Source organism: Triturus cristatus, chromosome 5_1 (genome assembly GCF_964204655.1).
Source record: "Triturus cristatus chromosome 5_1, aTriCri1.1, whole genome shotgun sequence".
Taxonomy (NCBI): domain Eukaryota; kingdom Metazoa; phylum Chordata; class Amphibia; order Caudata; family Salamandridae; genus Triturus; species Triturus cristatus.
In genome coordinates, this window is record NC_140587.1 from 575,880,033 (window position 1) to 575,905,067 (window position 25,035).

Sequence of the window (25,035 nt, forward strand, 5' to 3'; positions counted from 1 at the left end):
ATTCCTCCCATGATAGGCTGAGAGAGGTTCCCAGTGAATGTAGCTGACTAGGGCCATATAGGAATAACCACAGTTAAGGCCAGTTTTGGTTAGATCTCGTTATTCGTAGCCTAATGTATATGGGGGTGCATGCGCTGTGTGGGGCCACTTTAATTACACCAGCAGTGATACTCTGCAAGATTTGAGGACTCATCTCATAGTCTGTGCAGGACTGAAGGAACAAAGGAAAGGCAACAGGTAGAAGACAATTGAACAATATGATTCCATTGCAGACATAGAAGAAGGACCAGTTTTTTTTTAATTGTAAATGTGCTTCTTGTATTTTCAAGGAGAAGGAGGAATGTGTGCTAATACGTACTTGAGCCGGATAAGTCTCTGTGCCGTTAATAGCTGTTTCACAATGTGTAGCGTCTGCTTCCAGCAAAGAAGGATTGGGCAGGTATCTTGAGGTTCCTGCTTTGCAGGTTGGTTCAGTCGGGTTAGGCGAGGCAGCAGCGTGAAGAGTAATCATCCGTGTGACCAATTACTTAAAGATTGTAGCTCACCTTTGGCTTGAAGAATAAGCATCTCTCAATATGGCTGTGACATTTCTCACAAGCAGTGGACTGTGGTGATGACACGGAGACAGTTGTGGGTTGAACCTCGGTTTATTCAACTTATAGCAGAGCACACAGAGCTTGATCCCAGCTTCGCCAGCCACATTACCAACCCATCCTATTAAGTTGTCCTTCCCCGAAGTTGCTTCTGTGCCTTCACTTATTATTTTTTATAATTCTAAAATGTTTTGGATAGGTAGTACGGCATTCTCACTCGCACCTCATTTATGGAGTATGCAACCATTTTCTTGTGTGGCTTTTTAAAAAATATTTTGCAAGTGAAACTAAAGATCGCTCCTGCGGGGAAACGCGTACAGTTTGGTATTGCAAATCCGATTTTATTTCTTTTCATTTGAGCTGTTATGTCTCAAGCACACATTTTAATTAGGCGTGTTAAAACATCGTGTAACGCAATTAAATGTGTTGCAAGCATTCTTCTGCGAGGCTCTCTGACAGCTTTCCTGTCTGAATATTTTTTTCTTTTCGCAGTCCGCCCCATGGAGATGCAAAGGCGGGTTCCAGCACTCTTCCACCAGTCAAATCAAAGACGAGCTTCATCGAAGCAGACAAGTACTTCTTACCGTTTGAGCTGGCCTGTCAATCGAAGTGCCCCCGGATTGTTAATACATCTTTAGATTGTCTGCAGGTCTGTATGGCGTTCTCTGGTTCTTCGTCGGGGGTTTGTATGTCAGACTGTGTTTATTGCAAGCATTTTTAACAGAAATCATTTGGAGGTGGTCAAACAAAATGCTCATGTTTCAGTGACAGAACAGCAGTTCATTAATCAAATTTCCGTTGAAAGAAGGAAATGTTGATGTGTTCTGCCATTTACACTTGTTGCATTTGTCTCCATTCTGCTGCTCTCATAATTCACAGTGTCTTCAATGCTTGGTGTCAAACTTTACCTTTAATGTAACATTACATATGTATTTGTAAAGAGCACATTTACCCGAAATTGTATCCTGGCGCCTTGATGACATAGGTTTATTGTCACCCAACTCAGTGGTACTTATTTCATCGACCTCAGAACAATGAAAGGTCGAGTCAACCTGCCATGATTTGAACCTGTGACCATAAGGCCAAAAACATAAACCTGCAGTGTATGCATTAGACAGCACATAAGAATAAACTCTGTTTTCTTGGGGCCAAAACACTCTTATTCTATTGCCCCTTTTCCTCATTACTATCCTATTTCCTAATCCCACTCTGGAGACCAGCACTTCTCTAAACTAAGTCAGCAATGTGCCCTTTTTGAACAAGCCCCGCCTCTGTGGATTTTTAGATACTGGGTTACTCCTAACCATCATACAAATCTTTTCCTATATACCTTAGGGACAGGATTCCGCCCGTGTTCAGCCTATCTGTCTGCAGGGTTATTATCTCTTGCGTTTGTTTTTAGGGTTGGGTAGAGAAGAACCTGAATGTTGCAGACCCTGCAGAGGTTTGTCTGAATGCCCTGGAAGGATTGTGCCCTTTGGTGCTTCCCTGTAGGTACTGAGGCCCGTAGCTTCTAATGTACGCCAAAATGCTCAACCCATATCTTGGTGATGAATGAGCCTACACAGACGCACTCTTGCTTGTGCAATCCTGGCAGTGACAGTAGGTCCATTTTCACTTGCCCATCATGTCGTTCAAGGTTTAACTATCACTTTTTCTGGTGATCTACACATGAGGGCTTGGCAAGCTGGTTTCCAGTATGCTCCTGACTTGCCCACGCACCCTGCACATTAAAGGATTGATACGACGAGTGTCAAGAGTGCTAGAGAAGAGATTTGATTTTTGGCACGTGGCAAAGGTTTGGTTATTATTTAACTTATGTAGTTTTCTATAGTGTGAACAATACCCAAGTGCTTTAGATTGTTTTCCAAAAGAATGGACATAAAACATAGATATTAAATATGGGTGAATAAACAAGTGAAAACAGGAGAATATAAGAGTTAAATCTGGCGACAGAATAGCTATCCGCAACAAATGGTACAGAGGAGGAGGGTCCAGCAGGTTAATCCAGTGCTAAGAAGGGAATGAGAAAAAAACTAGGATAAATCCTTCCGTCTAAACGTGTCCCACCAAAAGATATTCTATTGTACAAGGTATAACGCTTGACCCTAAAAAGGCCACATCATTTTTCATTTGTTTGTTGGACCCTCACGCAAATCATTGGTGTCATACTTCATCATCTAGTCCCTTAAAACCAGGATGGGCTTGACTATACTCTAGGACATTCTCCTGCCGAGGTCTTAAAATAAAAATACCTCAGAACACTTAGGTATTCCTTTATTTGTGGGGTTCCTAGTATGATTAATACATGAAGGAAGGGGTTGCCTATGGAGTTAATGATCCTACAATCTACATACAAGTCAATATGTTTCAGCCGTAAAGTATAAAGGCCGTAGGGTCCCGGACTTTTATCAGGACTGGATGAGCTATCTGCCCTGGAAAAATTTCATTTAGAGATGTTAGTTCACCTAGCACTACTCTGTCATGAAAAAAACACAACATATAACATATATAGCATGCAATGGGCAGAGATGCCCTTTCCCCATGACGCTCTCTGTCAAGGTCCTGTAAGAGTAAAAAAAAAAACCAATGGACTCGTTGGTTTTCAAGCTCAGTATGCACTTCAGTGGTGCACTTCTGTAATCACCCCAAACAGTTAGCAAAACAGCACTTTTAAGAAAAGGAACCAAACAACACAAACCATCACAGACCTAACACACAATCAAATATAAACGTGTTTTCTTGTTACCTGTAATCACTAATCTGTGAAACATGAACGATGCAGTATTGTGCACACATAATAAAAACAAGCAAGTAACCTATCCTGGGTTGTCACAATAATATCCTACATGGGAGGCGTGGGGGCTGCCCCTGTAGCCACACACTATACAGGTTATGTCAGGAGACACGTAGTGGAGGGAAAGATAAGAGGGAGTAATAAACAGCCAGTACTCATACCTTCCATCGTTCTGCTACTTCAGTTTACCTAGACATGGGTCCTGTGCTCACTGTGCCATGGAACCCAAGCTAAATCTCGCTAATGAGACCTAATCAGATCGAAATAGGTTTGGGTTTGCTTATGATCCCATCCCGAGAGCACCTGGCTCATCAGTTGGGGCTAGACTGTTCCTATTATATTATATTATAGCAGGATAAAGACTAATTTGCATTAGATGAGACTGTCTAGAATGGCATAGTGGGTGAAAAAGATGGTGTAGAATGCAGCTCTCAGTGATCGACAGTGGCTGAGATTAATTCATAGCAAACACAACAAGATGATGGATAGAGTGGTGAAACTTTTCAACCACTCGACCCCAGTCACAGATCTGGGTTTAATCCATCATTCATTTGCTCACTATGCCACCCCAGTTTGGACCCAGCCATATTCAGATCAGTCTTGACCCTTTTCCACATGGGAACAGTGTAGCCCGAACTGCCAGACCAGTTCCTCCCTGGACTGGAAACAAGCATCCTGGGACCGGTTTCGGGGTTTGACCCCCCCATCAGCTAGATTAGTTTGAATCCAGTGGCACACAGTGAGCAAGGGACCCACGTCTGGGCATGCCCTTGGCCACTTAGGTTGAACATAGCAAACACAACAAGATGATGGACAGAGTGCTGAAACTTTTCAACCACTCACACCCTCAGTCCCAGATCTGGGTTTAATCCATCGTTCTTTTGCTAAGAATACCTCCCCAGTTTGGACCCAGCCTACGCCACCAGATTCAAGCTAGCATGGCTGATGAAGGGTGAAACCCCGAAACCGGTCCCAGGATGCTTGTTTCTGGTCCAGGGAGGACCTGGCCTGGCAGTTCCGGCTGGACTGTTCCCATGAGAGCAGGGTCAAGACTGATTTGCATATGGCTGGGTCTAAACTGAAATAGGATGGCATGCAAAAAAACGATGGAATTAACCCAGATCTGTGACTGGGGGTGAATGTCTGATTGGTTTAGCATTCCGTCCATCATCTGTTCTTTTTGAGATTAATTGAAGCATTCCTTCGATCATCTTATTGTTTTCACAAAGGTCAAGCCAAGCACTCTTTCCCACTTCGGTTTTAGGGGGTGTAGAGTCTGGTCTTTAGTGCAGAGTGTCCTCAAAAGGCATGCTGTCCACTCACCCCCAATGGGTTCATATGGGTATTCGTTCAGGTTATACCTTGGTGTGCAAGGCCAAAGGCTGTGCACAGCTGGTTTGAGTTAGATGAGTCTTGGTACAGGAGTGGTCAAGAGCCAGACCATGAACCCAGGCTGCAATATGCATGATGTATGCAGTAAACTCTTGTGGGGTGTGTTATTTCCAGAATAGTGATTGGGCAAATTAAAAATCTGACTTCTTCCCCATGAAGCCTAGCAAAATCCAGTGTTGTCAAGTAATCTATTTTGTGATTGTCTTTCACTTCCATGTCTTTTTCATATCAATTTGGGTAGAACATTTAAAAGACGGTCAGTATATTTCTTAGATCAGAGTCTGCAGATCCCTTTTCATCTGCCTTTTGTTTTATTAACAGTGTTGGAAACGGGTAGCGTGATGCAGAGCGGGTGGGCCAAACTCTGAAGGAAATGTGTAAAGCATCCACGCAGTACACACAGGCGACACACCAGGCACACTACAAAAAGAGACGCTACACAAGTTTGTGTAAGAATAACTTTTGTATTGTCCAAAACACAAGGTATTATTAGTAATCTCAATACTGCGCCAACTGGTGCTCGGTCAAAAGTTACAGGGGGGAATTATATACATGGCAGGGCCAATCGGGCCCCTGCCGGAACCATTGCGACACACAGATAGAATGAATGTATGTGAGGGATAAAGGTAACGTCCATCGGCCTCAATCCTGCAATAAAATACATCAGGGCATAACAGTATATAGTAGCAGGTGAAAATAAAGGTTTCGTCCCATGAGCATTAGGACACATCAGTTTCAGACCTGAAAGGAGAAACAAGCTTCCAGGCCAGGGGGCCTCACCTTAGGCATAAAGACGTCGCCAGGCCCTGGGAAAAAAGATCAGCATCAATATTGAGTACAACCCTCGGCAGTCAACCTGAGTTCTGTTAACATAAATCCGGCATAACCGTAGGCATGAACATAATGTATCATCATATGCATCACCCTGTGGCCTTAAGGGCATTAGGCATAGCACGCAAACCTGACCTTAGCATGAGACATTATCCTGAGGCATCAAAGCAGGCCTAAACCCAGAGCATAGGAAGCCTTGGCATCAACATGCAGCAGTGCAATAAGCATGAAAGGGTTAAAATTGGCCCAGTAGCATGAAACTCATTATGCGTAACCTCAGACATAACCTATATGAGCGGGGAGGCATAACCTTAGACCTGAGGCGCACATCTCATTAACAGGATTAACATAGGCAGAACCCTAGAACATCTGGGCAATACTGTTAGGCTTCATGAGCAACACATTCCTGTAAATACAGGCACTCCCCAACAAGTTAGCAGTCCTAGACAGTACAGTCACGGGGGAGGCCCTCAAAACAACACTGGGACGGTGTAGTCCCTCTTCCGGGCCCGAGGCTCAAAAATGCCTTAATCGTTGCAGCGACCCGCCACTGCGGCGTCGCTGTGTAGCCCCTGGGGCCCTGTGGCCCTGGCTGTAGGGGAGACTGCTCTCCAGGAGCTTCAAAGCAATTATGCTGGCCCGTTGCAGCTGCCCGCTGTCAAGTGGGGCAGCTTAGGACCACCCAAACCGTCACGGACACTCCCAGTGTCTCTGGGGAAGGCCCGATGGGGCGGGCACAGACACTGTGCCCCGCTACCCCCCTCCTTCACCAACAGTCCCCCACTGAGGCCCTCACTCACCGGGACTCCTGGGCGCAAAATGCCTCCTACTTCGTTGCCGCTGCCCACTGTCAGACGGGGCAGCAGGAAGGACCAGTCCAGGCACCGTGGGCGGGCACTGGCAATGTGCCCCGACACCCCCCCCCCCCCCCCCCCGACTCCTCAATGGGCCCGACTCACCAGGACTCTTCTGACATGCGGCCACCTCTGCTTGCAGCCGCTGGGCTCCAGAAGGCAGGGTGGGCTCCTGCTGGGATGTCGACGTGGCCCGCTCCTCGCCTCACTGCAGCCGGTCCCCCTTCCCGGGACCGGGACTTTGGCTGGGGAACCGTGATGCTCCTGCCAACCTCGGCTGCACCCGGGGCTCTCCTCAGCTCACGGAGAGCCCCACAAACAGCAGCACCTCTTCTCGGCGCCAGGCCCCTGTCTTCGGAGGCGCGGACCGGCGGGGTGGGCTCCCGCTCTGGTCTTCCTTTCGGCCTCAAGATCCGGAAGCCAATCCTGGCGCGGCTTCCAGGGGGGCGCGGCCGCTGACACGGCCGGCACCTCGGTTGCCGAGCAACGTTGCTCGCACGTCCCAGGCCTAGCACGGCCTTCGCTGAAGCCGCGGCAGCCCTCCCTTGGCCTCGGGCACATCGCTTTCTTTCTCGGTGGACACCGGTTGCGGCGGTGATCCTGGTAGTTCCTCTGTCCCGCAATGAGGGGTAGGCTCCCTCTGACGTTAAAGCACACACGCGGGGTGGGCACCCGCTTAATTTAGAAATACGCACAGCACCGCCATGACGCGGGGTGGGCACCCGCTGTAAAGATTAAGTACGCCGGTGGCAGAGACACGGGGGGGGCCTCCCGCGGTTTCAATATGCCAACAATACCGCCACAGCACGGGGGAAGCGAAATACCGCGCCCACCAGGCGCTAGGGAGCAGGCAGCTGGGATTGCAGCACTCACCAGCAGAGCACAGTCAATAAGAATGTAGCGCCCACCGAATATAGCGCTCTCCTTCCGCAGGCAGCTTGAATATAGCGCTCTCTTTCCGCAGGCAGCTTGAATTTAGCGCTCTCTTTCTGCAGGGACTGCAGTCAGGGTCCCACAAGGCGCTTGCTGGTTCCTGCACCCTTGGTTGAGGGTTTCTTGAGGGGGGGGGGGTTGAGTTGGTGGCTGAAGGCAGATTAATCAGACTCTGCAGGTCGTCCCTGGGTTCCCCTCCCGCCGGGCCAAATCAGTGGGCTAGTCCAGTGTTCCTCACACAGCTTGGAAGGCAGCACCTAAGCCCTGTCACTCTTAGTGGTATAGGTCCCTGACTAGGCCCTACCGCCTAAGTCTCCTGTGTAGATTCCCCCAGGTCAGCGTCGCCCCAACTATGGCTTTCCCTCGCCCTGTGGACAGCAGAGGGGTGCAGATAAGCTCAGGGCCCAGCACACAGGCCCATGTGGCGGTAACCCCTGGCAGCAGGTCCCCTCTCTCTCAGGTCCACGCTCTGACTGAGCACATGGCAGCCCAGCTCCGCCCTTTATACACCCCTCACCCCACCTACCAGACAGTGCCAGAAGCTTCTAGAAGCGTCTGGGGAAACTGGTTCTAACTGGCCTAGGGGGAGGGGTAGAGCACCTTGGGTGCCAGGCTTCCCTCCAAAAGCTGGGGTTGCTGGGAAATAACAACTAGACTGGTAACCCAGCTCAGTCAGGCGGCACAACCACACAGTCATAGCATCCATTTTAAAAGTTACATAAATAGGGAAACTCCGTCTGCGTACACCATCGCACAGCATTCAATACTTGCGTTTCACATGCATTCACGTAACATGCGGTTTCCCATAAAAGCGAAAAATACAGGGAAAAGGGCCAAGTCCAACAAACAGCTTTTTCCATCATAACTTGATATAAAATGCCCACTTTTCTTGTTCCATCCAGTGTTTGGATTGCATTATTCTGATGCAGTTTTTTAATAGAAAATCATATTTCCTTGTTAATTTTGCCCTTTTCTTACTCATCTGAATTACTCTTTTAATGTTATTAGGTTACTTATTAGGTTAGTTGCTAGCTGTATTAGTTCATTTTCCGAAGTCGTTGATATTATTTTTTATTTTAAATATTTCACGAGATCTAACAGAGAAACAGTAGAAGCATTTATATCTGTTTCCAAAGTCCCTATTATTCAAAATTCAGACTGTCCCAGTCATCAGTTGGAGAAACTGCATAAGACATTAGAGAGTACTTTAGATAATCATAAAATTGGTACCATAGTCTGCACGACCAAAAACTTTAAATAAAAATCAAGATACTCCAGTAGATCGATTGCCCATTAGCACATGGGAGGAATTGCCTGTAGAGCATCTTAACATTCACTAGTCATTTCTGGGATTGGAAACAACTTGGCCTAAAAACACGTATACATCAACAGAGAGGGATAAAGTGGACCATATCTTTTTCAGTTAAGCAGAGGGATAACCCAAAATAAAATCTTTGGAAACCCAAATAATAGGAGTCGGATAGACTTTGTAAACCATCCTCAAAATCCTTATTTAGAAACTTGGCTGAATATGATGGAGATGCTAATTTGAAAAAATGCATCTAAAAGGCCCCTAGAGAGAAACCAGGCAGCATGATTTGGCTTGACATCTCATGCCAAAACTAAACCTAAAATGGAGGATAATCAGAATGTGGAGTTGCTTAAGATTGGGGAGAAACTCATGGAGTCCATAAAAGAAGCTCTTTCAATAATTGAAAGAATAAATGAAAATGAACAGGCCGGGGTCCATGATAAACAACTAGCAGATGTCCTTGAAGTCCAGTTGTGCTGACTGAAACCCTGCGCTAAAGGTGGATAGCGAAGAAAAACACTTTTAACAAAACCTACCACCATGATGGATGATGATGGTCCAAATCCTTTTGTATGCTCACTAGAGAAGCAAGTGGTACCGCATACAGGTGATATATCGGACTTACAAAAGTCCCCCAACTTCTCCTCCTCTCAGACAGCTGGTGACTGATGCCCTATCATTGAACGAAGTGTTATTGCACATGTCAGGATAATCAAACAAATTTCGATTTCTGTACTGTAAATTTTCAGATGTACAAATGTTACTTAAGGTATTAGTGGTATTTCGTATGAACATAGTGTACTTAGCTGGTTACTCCACTGGGTTGTCAATTCTGAGATATTTTGTTTAAAGTTTATGGCTCTGAATCGGCATAGGTTGAAGGCAGAAATAATGGAGAGATCTGCTGGGATGAGCTGAATTGCTTTAATTCCACACTTGATTGTCATTGTGAGATGTCAAGAAGCAGTAATAATATGTTTCTTGTTGGGACCTGCAGTAGTATACCAAATTAAAGTTTTCTATTGGCCAGCAGCATCCGGCATTTCTCCTCAGTTATTCCATACCTGTTCATTTGCTTTTGGCTGGTGATTGCTGTGGGCAATCACCAGCCAACAGCAAATGGGTGATGGACATGACACGTGACAGTTTTGTCTTATAAGTGTGTCAATTAGTGTTAAACATATTATTGTGCAGCCTATCTGAACTACTACTAAATGCTATGGATTCTTATTAGTGTGAGCCAGGAGGGTTATAAAGGAATTGACTTTACTGTGCTCCAACCAGGCTAGACGTAGGTCAGCCTGGGTAGTATATTGTAATGTCAACTGTTACATATTCATACACTGTGTCGCTGAAGGAGCCGGTAAAAGTGTAACGTAATGTGATAAATATATATGTGTTTCTGCTGACATGTATTCATCATAATGACACATTTCTCTTTTTAAAAGTAAAAAGTTAAAATTTTTGAGTGCATATATTCAGATTTTGTTACTTTCGATGTTCTTTTCCTCATTAGAAACTAATTGCATATGGACATCTGACTGGCAATGCACCAGATAACACAACGCCTGGCAAAAAATTAATAGATAGAATAATTGAAACAATATGTGGCTGCTTCCAGGGCCCACAGACCGACGAAGGAGTTCAGTTACAAATAATAAAGGTAATCTAATAATTTATGAGAAAGTAGGTTACTAATTCACTAAAAAGAGCGTTGAAATTCTACATCACGTATATTAAAATATGATTAAATGGGTGCCATGTCTTATTAAATTTGATGTGAATAATAAGATTGTTTCAAGGAAACTAGTATTAATAGTTAACAACTGTGCGTGTGTGTAACAGATAAACATTACGTTTTGTGACTCGAAAAGGTTATATGTGCTCTTACTTCCAGTCCATGAAATTATCAACTTGGGCTAGCCCTTGAGCCAAGTGAAAGTAAAGGTGCTGCACAACTGTAAACACTGAAGCTAAAGGATGCATGCATGCACAGCACTTCCTATGCTTGCGTCACTTATTCTGACATCACGTGATCATTTTTTATGTATTCACGAGGACAGCATTGTTTCTGTTGTTCCTCATTTTGCTTGATATATTTTTTGCTAATTTCTCTGCAATTTTTTCATTTGTGTTTTACCTTTGGTGCTGGCTTGCAGTCCTTTCTGGTGTTTTCTCAGGGATTTGGGAGTGCACAGGTTTTGAGAGTTAATTCCTCATTGCTTATTAGTATGCGCCTCAGTTACCTGCTCAAACGTGCACCAGATTATCTTTTATTCAGTATTTGCAGATATAGCTGTTAGTTACTTTCCATACATTTGAGGAAGAAGCAAGTTATTTGTTTTGCCTTTGGTAAGAAGACCGGATTCTGCATTCAGTGACTGGACTCCACTCCCAAATTAAAGAAGACCACAACTGGGAATATTACTGATGTCAGCAAATGTAAATCTGCATTGGTGAGTTCTTAGAAGCCCTTGAAACTGTCCTTCCCACTCTTTTTTGGCATCACCTCTGACATCTGTGAAGTACGTCTGGGGATGGAACTGCCCAGTTGCTGGGTCATCTCTTTAATTGTAAGAACGGTTGCTTGTGCCTTGGTTGCAATGGTTTTCGAAGCCTGCACAACCGTAGTTATGTCCCTAGGAATCTAAAGGAAGGTTAGACAAATCCCATTGAACATTATCCCACTCTTGATGATCTCATTGTTCATCCGCATTCACTGAATACAAATATTGGACCATTCCACCTCTGTGGATTCCTCTGATCCTAATACTGAAGCGTAAATTCAGTAATTTTGTATGATTGCCTTTTTAATAGAAACGGCTCCACCATACCCTGGGCATACACACACACCCCTTGATGCTTTTATTGTTTGTTGAGCTTGTCCTTTTTCACTGAACACTATGGTTCAAATATGGACACCAGCAGTCACATTATGCTATAGAGAGGTGACAGATTAGATGGTAGAAGAGAAAGATCAGTGTGTTACATTGTATTTTAGCTTCTTTTGAACGTAGACAGATTTCTGTCTGTTGATGCTCACTGTAGAACACGTTGTTTATATCACAGTTCCACAATTTAAATAAGGAAAATTCAGTTTCCAGGCAATTCATAGAAACTAGTATTTATTTATTTATTTGCAAAGTTTTATATAGCGCTGGCTAGACCCGGAGGTATCAGAGCGCTTTACTTGAGGATCCGTGAGTTACAGGTTCCATAATTACATAGACAAGTATAGACATAGGAGAAAAGAAGAAACATGATATTACACAATAATGTGAGATTAGCGCGTACACACGTCTTCTGGGGAGTGAAGAGGTATAGGGGAAATCGTAAATGGGGTAGGGAATGCAGGCAGGAAAACACAACGGGGAGGCGAGGAAAACGATGTCTGATGGTCGGCTGGGTAGGTGCCGGCTGAAGGGTGAGCCAGAGCCAAACTCCTCTATAGCTGCATATGACAGCTCCAATCAGCCAAAGTTGCTCGGGCACCGCGGCTTTACATGAGGATCAGCGAGTAACAGGTTACAAAATTACATCAGTTAGAGGAGCCAAGAAAAAACGTAAAGAAGAGTAACAAGAGATATTAACGTATCAGCTGGAAAGGGGAGGTAGCCCCAGGATCACCGAGGGAGCCCCAGGATCACAGAGGGAGCAGGTGGTAGAGGGAAGGAAACACAGCGGGAGACGAAGAAAAACTATGTCCAATGTCCGGCTGGGTAGGTGACTGGGTGAACCAGAACCAAACTCCTCTAAAGACTCCTCTATAACTGCTTGGCCCACCACCCCGTTGTTCTGTACCATTAAATCCAAACAGTAATTTTGGGTTAATGTATGTATTTTTTCTAAGCTGCAGCTCATCAGATGTCTTGTATAGACACAAGCAAAAAGATTAATCAACGTACTCCTAGTTGGATGTGATTTCACTGATCCAAAGGTGTACCTGCTTAATTATCGCAAAAGATTATGGCTGCTGAAATCCAACCTGTTATGCTTTGTTTTGAGGGGACAAGGCCCCAACCGGAATTGACACATGCTACCAATAATTGGTTAGTTTTCCTGAAGGCACTGGTTCTAGCACTATGAAATGTTATGCATTGTTTAACATCTAACATATGTAGCGTTGTCTCGGTTGAGTCCTTGTGGTTCTGGAAGAAAGTTTTTAATACCATTAGTTGATGTAGATGGACCTCTGATGGTACTTTAGGGATACAATAGGGATTTGCCCTTCTCTACACTCTTTCCAGACAATTCAGAAACCCATATGGATGGCTGATCAGCATTCTTTTAGACATGCATTTTTGGGGTGCCCGAAGCGCATATAACATGGCACTCGGAGGCTTCTGCAGTTTCTTGGGTGGGTGTTTTCATGTCACTGTTTTATTCAGTGAAGCCTGGAGCCAATATAAAGGATTACCCTTTCATGGTGCATATTGATGATCACGAGCATGCCAGTCCGTTTAATCTTCTCCTTGATTAACTTCTGTGCCTCCAAGAATTTTAGGTTGTAGATTCAGGAAAAACTGCTTACTTGTGTCTTTGAAAATCTGCAGTTCTGGCCAGAATTTGGACTGGCCTTTGGCTAAAAATAAATAACTGGCCCTCACTGTCTCTTAAAAAGTGGGCTGGAGGAGACTAAAGTCCTGAGTCCTCAAAGGCATTGAACATTTTAGCTCTTGATAATGATATACTCTTATTCCTCACTCCTGAGCGCTGTAGCATTTACAGGCAATTTGGCTGGACAGAATATTTCCTATGTTAAACTCTACCTACAAAACAGACAGGGTTCATATGATTCGAATTACTTACCTCAGGTTAGGTTGGGAGGAAGAGTGAATTACTTTTGCACTGTGACCTAAGAGATTTCAAAGGTTTCTTTGAACCCTAGAACAAAATGAATTTTCACACAGATCGGCAGCTGGCATAGTTCCTTGCATTAATGGCAGTCATAGCAACAAATTGGGCACTTCTAAGGGTACTGGTTCCCACAGATTCCTCGCTCTAACCCTTCCAAGAATCTGGATTTGTTTTAGGTAGCAGCATATGGCATTGATGCTGATTGGTGCCTCATGATGTCACAAATGGAACTGCAGAACCCTGCCGAAAGTTACATACTGGCTTCAGAAAGGGCACCTGGCTGTTGGTTTTCTTTCTTTCTTTTTTCCAAGGAGTCTTGTTTGCATGACATACCTAAACTCTCTACCAAAGGGTCTATGTGGAGAATGCATGATATATTTGGCTCAGATTCAGATGCCATGTTGCTATTTGGAGAAGGATAATGGTGAAGGATTTGCAGAAGGCTTGTGTTTTGAAACATCTTTGTTAAACGTTCATGTTCCTAAGGGGCCTGTATAGGCTGAGCAAGTTCAGTTTTCTGGAGTCATTGCTAAAACTGTGGAGTGCTTGCCTATTAAAATTCACACTGTAGAAATCAAGTACTCATTATTTACTGAGATGTTGATGGGGAACTAGACTTCTGAGTATGTTAACCATTCAGTAAAGGGCACTCCTAGATCAGGTGACATATTCTTGGGATAAGCCGTACTTTAATGCAGCAGTGTCAATAATGTTTGCTCCCAAGTATAGCACAAGAACAGTGCCATCAAAGCCACCTTACTTGACTTCTTACCCTACTCTGCAGTTTTGTACTCAAAGCATTAAAATCTGGGACAATCCCTTCTACCCCACTGGATAGAGAGTGCAAAAGACTAGACACTCTGGCTAAAAAGTGTTTGCTTTAGGCAGTGCAGCACTACAATTCTCTAGTGCTGGATGTCTCTACCTAAGATATAGTCATGCTCTGTGGGAAATAGCATCTTCAACTGTTCCAAGATTGCCTGACCATATAAGAAGATCCTTTGCTCAGTTATGTTAGATTGGCATGGGCATATTTAAACAGTCCATGCAGTCCGGTTTGGATACAATTGACTCAGTGGCCCAAGTCATGGGATTGGATTAAATAATGGACGAAGCTGAAAACATAAATAAAGACATGGATTAAATTCAGATTACTGGACGAACATTGGTTTATTATTGTAAAGATAAAGACTTTGCTACTTGACCATGGCAAAACCTGTCTCTTTATCCTTCTGGATCTTTCTGCGGCATTCGACACAGTCAACCTCGAGAAACTTCTTGAACGCCTCGAACACAGGATGGGTCTAGGAGGTACCGTCATCAAATGGTATGGTTCCTTCCTCCAGAACCGCACCAACAGATTCTTAGTCAACAGCAACCTATCTGCTCCTTCCCCGATATCAATCGGTGTCCCTCAAGGCTCTACTCTGTCCCCTACCCTCTTCAATCTCTACCTTGAACCATTAGCTGAAATTCTTCGCTCGGCCAACATCTCCTTCCACATGTATGCCGATTATACACAGATCTACATCAAAATCTCTTCTCTAGTGGAGATTACCCATCTGAATGACGCCCTGAAACTGACTGTTCAATGGCTCGCTAACAACCAGCTCAAACTGAATGTCCAAAAAACAGAGTTCCTTCTCATCTCTCCCCCTAAAAGCTCCAATGACATCCTGGAATGGATTAACTCGATCACAGCACTTAACTCACACCGACCATAGTGGATTCTGCTAAATCTCACGGTAGAACGTTGGACAGCAACCTGAATATGCGTGTGAACACATCAACATCAATCTCAAAAGCGACTACTTCCGCCACATTTTTGGCCAAGTTTGAAAAGGCTTTATTTACGCTGCCACTCTGAGTGTTGGTCCTGAGGAGAACCCCCCTACTTGGTAGTCAAGGATCAGGGGTTCGAAACGCGTCGACCTTTTGTTTTTCTTGTGTCAACAAACTCTGGTGTTAAAATATTTGTATCTGGTGCATTCAAAATGAATTGTTCCTAATTGTTAAGAATCTGTTTATCAATTCCGGAGATGCACCTTCAAACTTTTTTTTCAAAATTCCACCAGGTTTGGTAGGCCTTTTGGTTAATTAGAATAATTTGAGGAAATAGGCTACCGAAGGATAGTTTTGTTGAGTGTTTGTTTGGATGTATGAGGAGTGGTGTATGAATGTTTGTTTATAGGATTATGTCTGCCTCCCAGGCAGATGAGTTCAGTGTAGTTCCCTTTTCTAAAATATTCTCTTTTTGCTCAAAAAATTCTTTTGCTTGTCTAAAAATGTTTTTATGTTCATGCATTTATAGCTATTGACGGATTCTCAATTTTTTATTCAAAATTTTTTTTAATGCCAAATAAATCCAAAAACTTTATGAAATAAATACTATTAAGTAGTACTTTCGTGGTTGTTTCGTTGGTTCTTCCACGTTCAATTTAAGGTTTTGAAGGACTTATCAGCATTGGCACTTCTTTGTTCTCAACGCCATTACCAGCGGCAGCGGACAAGTCACATTGTATTTGGCTATGATTTGGAATTAGTGTAAAAGCATTTAATGCCCTCGAGGACACTGGTGATGAAGAAATTAGCTTGTTGCTGCCTCTTCATTATACGGATGATGTTAAATATTTAGAGTTACAGAATGCCAGTGGACTTGACACATATCCTGAGACAAAGCTGGACTCTCCTCTTGGGCTTTCAACAGAGGGGTGTGTGGTTTAAAGGGAAGCTGAAACACTAGAATTGCAGCTGCCCACGAATGAGAGTAAGACTGAGATCCTTCAACAAGGGCAAGATTTATCTGAGCCATTGTTGTTTAATCAAGTCTTACTAATGCCCTCTGGTTGCATGGGCCAAGAAGACATGCTTGTGTCTATCAGTCAGTCAACCTCTGGCTGGATAACTGATCAGTTTCTGGAGACCTGGAATTCCTGACCAAGCACACTACGTCGGAGAGCCTGATTGAGCGAGTTCTACAAGTAATGTCAATTCAAATAATTTCTGACAAATCCTTTGGATAGGGAATCAAAAACACTTGATGCTTTCGGAAGGAAAATGTTTTCTTCGTCTAGCCTAGTCTGTGAATCAATCAGTGTTGTCTGTCTCTTGGACAGGTACATCCAGGCACTATTGGATTTGGCAAGTGACAGCTTGGACCTCTATGCCTGTCTCGTCGAAACGATACAAGATAATCATGAAGCAGCCAAGTATGGGCTCTGTGCTAGCCTGGACATTACGGCCTGTATCAGCAGAGCTGTTGTCACTAGTGTTTTGCTCAGAAGGCATGCCTGGATGGGATCAACCAGAGTTTCTGCAGATGTAGTGCCATCACTAATGGACATGCCCTTGAATGGCTTAGGCTGTTCAGAAAGAAAGCTAATTTGGTACTAAAATGATTAAACTACAGTACTCACCAACACTTGAAATACAGAGGCTATTCCAGGGGTCCAACTTACAAACGTGCCCAGAGACCAAACGTAGTGTTGTATGACAGCCATGGGCCTTCTGTTACCAAAAGGGTATGGCCATGCATTGAATGCAGGCAACGGGCACCATACATGACCTTTTCTGCAGAGATGTGAGAGAGTGACCCTTGGGCAACAAACTCCGAGTGCTGATGGGGCCCAGACCCTAAACTCAGAGATAATCTGAAATGTTTGAGACAAATGTTAGCAACCTAGATGACTATGAAGAAACAATAGATTATTGTTTATATGATAGTTTCTTATGAAAAATGCCAGTAAATACGATCTTAAAAAAATAGCCTTTCTTGCCTAAAGTGACTTATTAATTTCACACTTGCTATTGATTTGATTTCCTTCATTTTATCCTCCTCTCTGTACTTCTGAGGAAGGGACGGTATTGCATAGGTTAGACCTCAGAATGGCATTGAATTGCTACATTCATGAACCAATCATTTAAGTTTGATGATAACTTAATGATCGGACATCGACATCAGCAGGTTGGTAAGGTTGTTAGCAAAGAGGCACATTTGAGATGTATTTCTTAGAGTGTAAGCCATTACTATGAGTTGGCTGGTAAGTGGCTCCTAAAGGTTTCCGTGCTCATTTCAATAAGGGTACTGAAGCAGATGTGGCATTGTGCAGCCTAATTGTAGTATGGCAACATATCTTCGGTGCATTCTTTTGCTAATCACTGTCCCTTGGTTTATGACGAGAGAGGGCAATCTCCGTTTAGTAGTAGGGTGGAGTTGCATTCCTTTTTTCAACATTAGTATCTCTATTGCTTCCCATCCCTGCTCCTGGGTTTTACTGTGGGAGTGGTTCAGTCAAGGTAGCTGGAGTAGCAAGTATCCAGTAGAAGAAAAAGTTACTTACCTTTGGTAACATTCTGTCAGATGGATACAATAGCTTCTTCAGATTCCTTGCAACTATCCTACCTTCCCTTTGAGAAGATATTACTTTCTCTTTTTCTTTTGCCTCTGTCCTCAACATCCTATCACTTGATGGAGGCATGGACAAATCTTGGGGATGGAATTGGGTCACTAGCAGGCAGTGTCCCTTGCTGTAGGTGGTATGTCACTTCCGGTGAAGTCATAGGATTCCTTCTCTTATGGCATGAGGCTTCACCTGGCATTGGTGACATATGTAGCTATAGAAAGGTTTTTCAGATGGTGTCTGGTTGTGGAAAGAGGTTTAATCAAGAAATCTGCGAGAGCTCCTGTATCCATCTGAAAATATAAAGGTACATAACTTTTTCATTTAACCCCAAATACCTGAAAACATTTGGAGTGGAGATTACATGGGTGGCATCTGTACAGGCCCCACGTCGGTTGTTGCTATGCTACAGACGACAGAACCACACTGTTGAGGATTTTTGCACAAAATCCTAAGTATGAGAGTGGCTTTGCTTCTCTAGGAGACAAAACTTCATCAGAGTAAAAAATAAAATTAATATAAAGTTTTAGTGGTGGGGCATTCAGAGATTTCTCACAGTTGATCCCTGAACCTGTTAACTATAGCTGCATTAATATATGTTAGGATTATGTAGCGAGAGAATTAACAACAATATCTCAACTGGTATAATTATGAGAGACGGTTTAGAATATGCATGTCAAAAACATTGCAGCACAAAAAGGAAGACTGTTGGTCAAATGTTTTTGGAAGGTGCACTGGACATCGTATATTTTCAAAACATAAGCAAGTACAGTTGTAACAGCACTGTAGGCAAAGAATTGGATAAAAAACAACCCGACATTGAACTTGGTGCTAGATTGTGTAAGTGACCAAACAAGTGGCGACGCAAGTGACAATGTGTGTTTCAGCGGAAAACGGCGCAAAGTGGGATAATATATACAGTGAAAGATGGTTCGGAAGCTATTTTCAATAAATTTTCAAATTATTTGATGGAACCATAACGAATAATGCGCTGTGATTTTGCGCTGAGTGGTCAACGAGGTTTCGATCCTCTAAATCAGGATCATCTTCAGGACCGGGTTGTTGGTTTAAAGTGGTGCTGGCAGCACACACCTCGACGTGTGTACGGGATGGATGGTGAAGAAAACCATCTAGAAGAAGGCGGGCATGTGATCCATCTTCAAGGAGTCGCAGCAGGGTGCTTGCGGTAGGTAGCTGTGTGTACACGCCGAACTGCGTGTATGAGAAAGACCGTGTGTCAATCTACTTGGGACGATCGCGGGAAAGGACCCGTCAATGGGGAACAGCGTAGCGGTTCGGAAGGGGAAGCGCTGTATGTCGGAGTGAATCCAGTCGAAAGGGGGTGCCGGTGCTGGCGACTCTCCGCTGCTGTTAATGCAGGTGGACAGTCTCTCATAATTATACCAGTTGAGATATTGTTGTTAATTCTTTCGTACCTACCACCTCTCAACGTGGTTTATGGGTTATACTCCTGTGGTATCTTACAAGGGTTATGGAGCAGCACCCATAAAGATAGCAAGGAAATGCTTCCCTAGGTTATCTGAAAGTGGCTTTGCTTTTGCTCTTGGTTATAGGAAAGGAAGAGCATTCTCATCAGCCTGGTGAAACTCATTCTTTGTTTAACCTTTTATCTGGCATTGTTGTAAAGAAGTTAATTGACAGACAATTAGGAACACAGTCACCAGTTTGATAGCCTTTGAGGGTTTGTGTAGTGCACCGTGGGATCTGAAATATTTTTATAGAAAACTTAAATAAACTCCTATTGACTACGAGGCAATCTGAGTGAGTATCCTGCTTATCTTGAAGACCATGTCAGTGGCTAATACTTAGGGTCAAAGTGTTATTTATAGGTCCACCAACTCCCCCAAAAAGTGATTTAGATTAAAGATCTCACTTAGACCGACTGACATAGTATTTACTACAGTTGACTGTCCAAAACACACATTGGACTAAAGTGCAGTGAATTAAAAGCCTTCTGTGTCTCCCTAACTACCAGATAGCATTAGAAGTTTTTTTGTGAAATGTGTAAGGTTGTATTCTTCTAGAGGAGAGTTCATTCCAGATGTGTATTCCCCAGATAATAAGGGCCCTTACTCTTATCTTTGGGTGTAGAATTAGCTTTCCTTTTGCTTTGCCTGCTTTTTACTCATTGGAACCATTTTCAGAATACTTTGTTGTGGCTCTGAAACCCCATTCATCTGAAAGAATTAGTATTTATGATGAGGCTTGGTTTTTGTTCACTACTGATCACTAAAGGCTTTTGAAATCATGTAAGAATTCTCAATGAGAAAACTGAAATAAGCAGGACTTGGTGCTCTATGCTGTTTGCTACTGAGTGACTTCTACCACTTAAGGGCTTGCGTGCAAAATATTTATTATTTGTGTGGCTTAAACATATACTTTATTTTAAAGCTAGGAAATCTGTACAAAGGTTCTAGCTCCATCTTTTCACATATTGTCATTGTCAAATAAAAGTTATCACTACCCGCAGAGTACATATATTTTGAAGTCTAGCTTTAGGAAGCATAAGAGGTGTCTGCCTCTTGCTAAATCGTTTTAAAGTTGCACTCACTAATCAGCATTATGAACATTCTTTCAATTGTTCCACTTTTATTGCTTTTGAAATGACAGGGTACATGAATTGAAGAAATTTGTGACTGAGTGACAACGATTCCAGAAGTGGGCATGGTTAGTTACTTTAGGTAATGATATAGGTTTACTCAGTATATCTCCCAAGATAGTTTTTTAAAAATCATTGTAAAGTGTCTGCTGTGGCTATAAATAACACCAAACATGGGTGGTATAAGTGCAGGCTGGCTACATATACGAGCAAAACCCTCTCTGTTCAGGGAACACATTTCTGTGCCCTACCGTCAAAGATTGTGATAGACTCATTGTCAACTGAATGTGACTTTACAAATCGTCAGTACGAGAGGAAACGGTACTTTGAGCAAGACTTGTCCAAAGTGGGTATTCTTTTTCTAGATCCTTCAGTCCTCTGTACCACGACTTAGTCATGCTTTTGTGTTCTTTTTCAACATGAGGCCTTGAGGTATAGTATTGTTACAAACATGGAGACTTGTTGAGGATCTCAAATTCATCAGTGAATCACATCCCAACTCTGAAAAGGGTCAAAGGACAAAAAAAATCAAAGATGTCTGAGAGCCTTTCTGTGATCTCAACTGCTCTCAGTGTTGTTTTCAAAACTCCCACTGAGGGTCCATACTTACAGGTGAGTAACTTTTACATAAAGGCCTCCTGGGAAAGAAAAGACATCGAGTTCCTTTTGGGTGAGCTGGATTCCCAATGGTTGTAATTTCTCTTTGTCTCTTAAAGATTCTGTTTTACACATTAATTGATAATTTATACTTGTGACATTGGGAGCAGAGTTTATATAGGATAAAATCCTCGGAGAAATTATCTGCATGGATTGTTAGCCTCTGATATCAGAAGGCTATTGTTGTTAGGCCTTCCATTTTGTACCTTTCACTCCAAGCTTGTTGCTGTAATGTATGCTTATGAAATAATGTATGCTTATTAAATGCTGTGTTTACTTTGAAAACAATGCTAAAACGACAACCCAGCAACCTCAAACCTATAAGATGACCTACACCATTGCGCAGTGATGACATTATCATGTGAGTTCCTCCAGTGCCGTCAGCTTATCTGTTTATTTATTTGAAGTTTTGTATAGCGCATACAAGGCTTGGAGGTGTCAGAGCGCTCTACAATATCACTAGCGGAGTTACAACAACTGATGAATAATACTGGTGACATGGACACTGAGAAAAGCCATAACAACTAGATAGTAAAACAAAAATTATATTTACAATGCAATAGAGAAAAGAAGAAATGAATTATCTATGGAATCTCCAATATGTGGTTATTTTAGGTTTTTCTTGAAGACATTAAACAGTGAGTATCTCTGAAGGGAACAAGCTCCAAATCTGTGGTGCACTTCTAGAAAAAAATCAGGAGTAGGGTTTTTGTTTATTGAACCTGGGAGGTTCTTAGAAGTAAGGATTCAACCTTACAATGCTAACAGCTACCTCCAGAGAGCACTGTTTTTTGAGATCGGTATGTCGGGATGCCACAGTGCAAGTCTTTTTGCGTAATGCAAGCTACCTTGAAAACAACTTTGGCATTTATCAGGAGTCAGTTGAGGTTGATGATATTCAAGTCTGGTTATGACTAGAGATCAGAGCATAATTTTTCAGTCTGATTGGGAAATGAACAGTTTGACATTTTCAAGAAGTCTGAGTTAATTTTGAGGATCTTAGTAATAACATTTATGTGAGCTTGCAGATTCTTGTTGAGAGGGATCCTTCAAGATTTAGTGCAGTCAATGATTTTTGGTTGCAGTTTAGAGAATTTAGCAATTCTTGGACCTGGGGTGAGCTATGAGGAGGAGGAGATAAGGAGTTATTAGGTCATCAGAAGATTCAACATCAGGTTCTTGAGCAACAGCCATGACAGTCATTAGAACCATGACTTGGATGTCCTTTAGAATTTCCTCTAGGACGAGAAATGCCTACTTGGGATGCAACGTCTGTTTAGATCTGTTGACCACCCGCATAAATATGGTAGGCAACTTTCAAGTGCTTTCGAATTGTGAGCAGAGGTTCCATGTGTAGGTTAAAGAGAATTAGGAAAGTGTGTATGCTTGAGGAACCCTTTGGATCCTGACTGAAAGTTGTCTAGTAGGTTGTTGTGATCAATTAATTGTTGGAGTTTAGTTGAGACACAGCTATTCAGGACCTTTGCAAGGAACGGAGATTAGACTCTGGCCGCAGTTGTTCATGTCTTCTACGTCAGCTCCTTGCTTTTTCAAAAGTAGGGAAGCTTCTTATTTGTAAATAGTTCAGAACTTCTTGGATCAGAGAGTAATTGGTCAGCTGCGTCCAATAGAGAGAGATGTGGTAGTTGCGGGAGAGCTGATTTTTTTCAGTAATGTGGAAGTACTCCAGTCCACAACATATTCTCCTAGTCTTGTGTTAGCTATTATCTTGATGAGTTTTCTTTGGTTGAACGGTGACTTCTCTGAACTCAACCCATGAAGCATTGTTCTTTAGGGTATGAAATAGGAGTTTGTTGTTTGCTGATTTGCCTGGCAGCAATAGTTTATCTTTTTAATGTTCTTAGCATAGAAGTCTGAAAACTCCTCACAGCTTATTTTGAAGAGTCAGCTGCAGTTTTGTTGGTCACCCCTGTTTTTTCTTGACGATGTCAAAATGTTTTTTGGGTTGGTTTCTCACTTGGTCAAATTGATATATGATGAAAGAGGCTTTTCCCGGTTTTGGTCCCGATGTCGGTGTTTCGACTGATGGACACTTTATTGATTGAGTTAATATGGGGGACGGGACGCAGACGGATTAGTTTAGTGAAGCTTCAATTGGACACTAGGCATGGCGGACTTGGGGTCCAGGATCTACAGGCCTACTGTTATGCGAGCCAACTACAATGGTTAACTTATTGGTTAGTGGGCAAAAATTTGCAAGAGATCGCGATGTCGCACCAGGAGTGGGAGAATGGAAACTTACACCGGTTATTGTTACCGGGGGGTAGGGAGCCGATGGGTGCTCCCCCTCTGCTGACAGTGTCATTGGCGTATTGGAAAAGGGCACTCCGCTATACCAAGAGGCTACCACCGTATGCTCCCAACATTCCATTGTTAGGTCTTCCACTACCTTCGGGCACTATCACGAGCAGAAGGGTTCGGGCATGGAGGAATGTAGGAATTAATAGCATAGGTGACTTTTTTGTGGATGGTACACTTGCAACACATGATGTCTTTGTGAGAGCCCGTGGCGTGCCTCCCACTTTATTTTTGACTCATGCACATGTTACATGGTTTATTCGTAAGGCCTGGGCACCGTCGGGACAGGAACCATTGACAAATGATCTGTTAAACATGCAATACCTGATGGGGAATGGCAGTCATATTACGAGATGGTTATATAGGGGTGTGCGTACAGTAGTGGGGGCCCCCTTACAATCCATTTGTGATCAGTGGGAAATGGACTTGGGGCATGCATTGAGGGACAAAGAGTGGGAGTCAATCTTGGAATTTCCAAGAAAAACCTCTAGGAACCCGAGATTTAAGTTAATTCAGTTAAAGATTGTACACAGAGCTTATTTAACGCCTCATAGATTACATGTAATGTACCCTGAGACGTCGGACTGCTGCCCCAGATGCCATGCCCCACAAGCAAAATTGTTCCACATGGTGTGGAGCTGCCCTCAAATACTACGCTATTGGTCAGAGGTCCACAGAATATTGCATGCTATTGCTCCTATACAGAAAGATGACTCGCCTGAATATTGTATATTGGGGTTGAGGCCTAGGGGAAAAAAGTTTGGGCCGGTGCGCAAATTTATGTATCTGACTCTTATATTGGCAAAACGGAATATCACGAGACGATGTAAGGCTGTTAAACCACCTGAAATTGTAGAATGGCATGCAGAAAAGGTTCAATGGGGTAGGGCAGAGGGTGTTGAAATCCGACGCGAAGAACAGAGAGGACTGCGTAAAAAACTGATTTTCCTAGATTGGAATGCGTTAATAGTAGAGTTTGCTGCTATAGATGTGCTTACACAATGATCCTCTAAATTGCAATCATGGCTCTTAAGCCATACTTGGTTGCTGTAATAGGGGCCCATGCTTATCGTGATTGTTATTTTCATATTATTGAGTCATTGAAACATTTCTTACTGGATGAGATGATGCATGGGGGCGGATGGGAATACCCCGGATCGAAGGATACATACTAATGATAATACATAGTGCGAGCATAGCTGAGTCGGTGGGAGGGTTGGAAGGGGGATTTCTTTGTTCTTTTTAGAAATTGTTATTGAACGATCAATGTGGTGGGTTGACATATTGGTGGCATTGGTTTAAAGGCGGGCTTCGGATCCTTGCGTATATGCGAGACATGGACAAGCCTGTGTGCAGATGCACGGACATTTGCTGGGAATCGATACAATGCACGGTATACTTTATGTACCTAAAGGGTTGATGATGAATATTGCCCTACCGCCACTATGTTATGCGTACTGTATTGTATGA

The 25,035-nt window shown here is 43.2% G+C and overlaps 1 protein-coding gene across 1 annotated transcript in view; it reads left to right on the plus strand.

Moving 5' to 3' along the window:
* The window catches only part of ARFGEF1 (ARF guanine nucleotide exchange factor 1), a 1,069,199-nt gene that overhangs the window by 244,883 nt on the left and 799,281 nt on the right, over positions 1-25,035 (plus strand). Inside the window, exons 3-4 of the mRNA XM_085605493.1 lie at positions 1,086-1,242; positions 10,229-10,375. Coding sequence (XP_085461619.1) covers positions 1,086-1,242; positions 10,229-10,375 — 304 coding nt within the window. The remainder of the gene's footprint in view (positions 1-1,085; positions 1,243-10,228; positions 10,376-25,035) is intronic.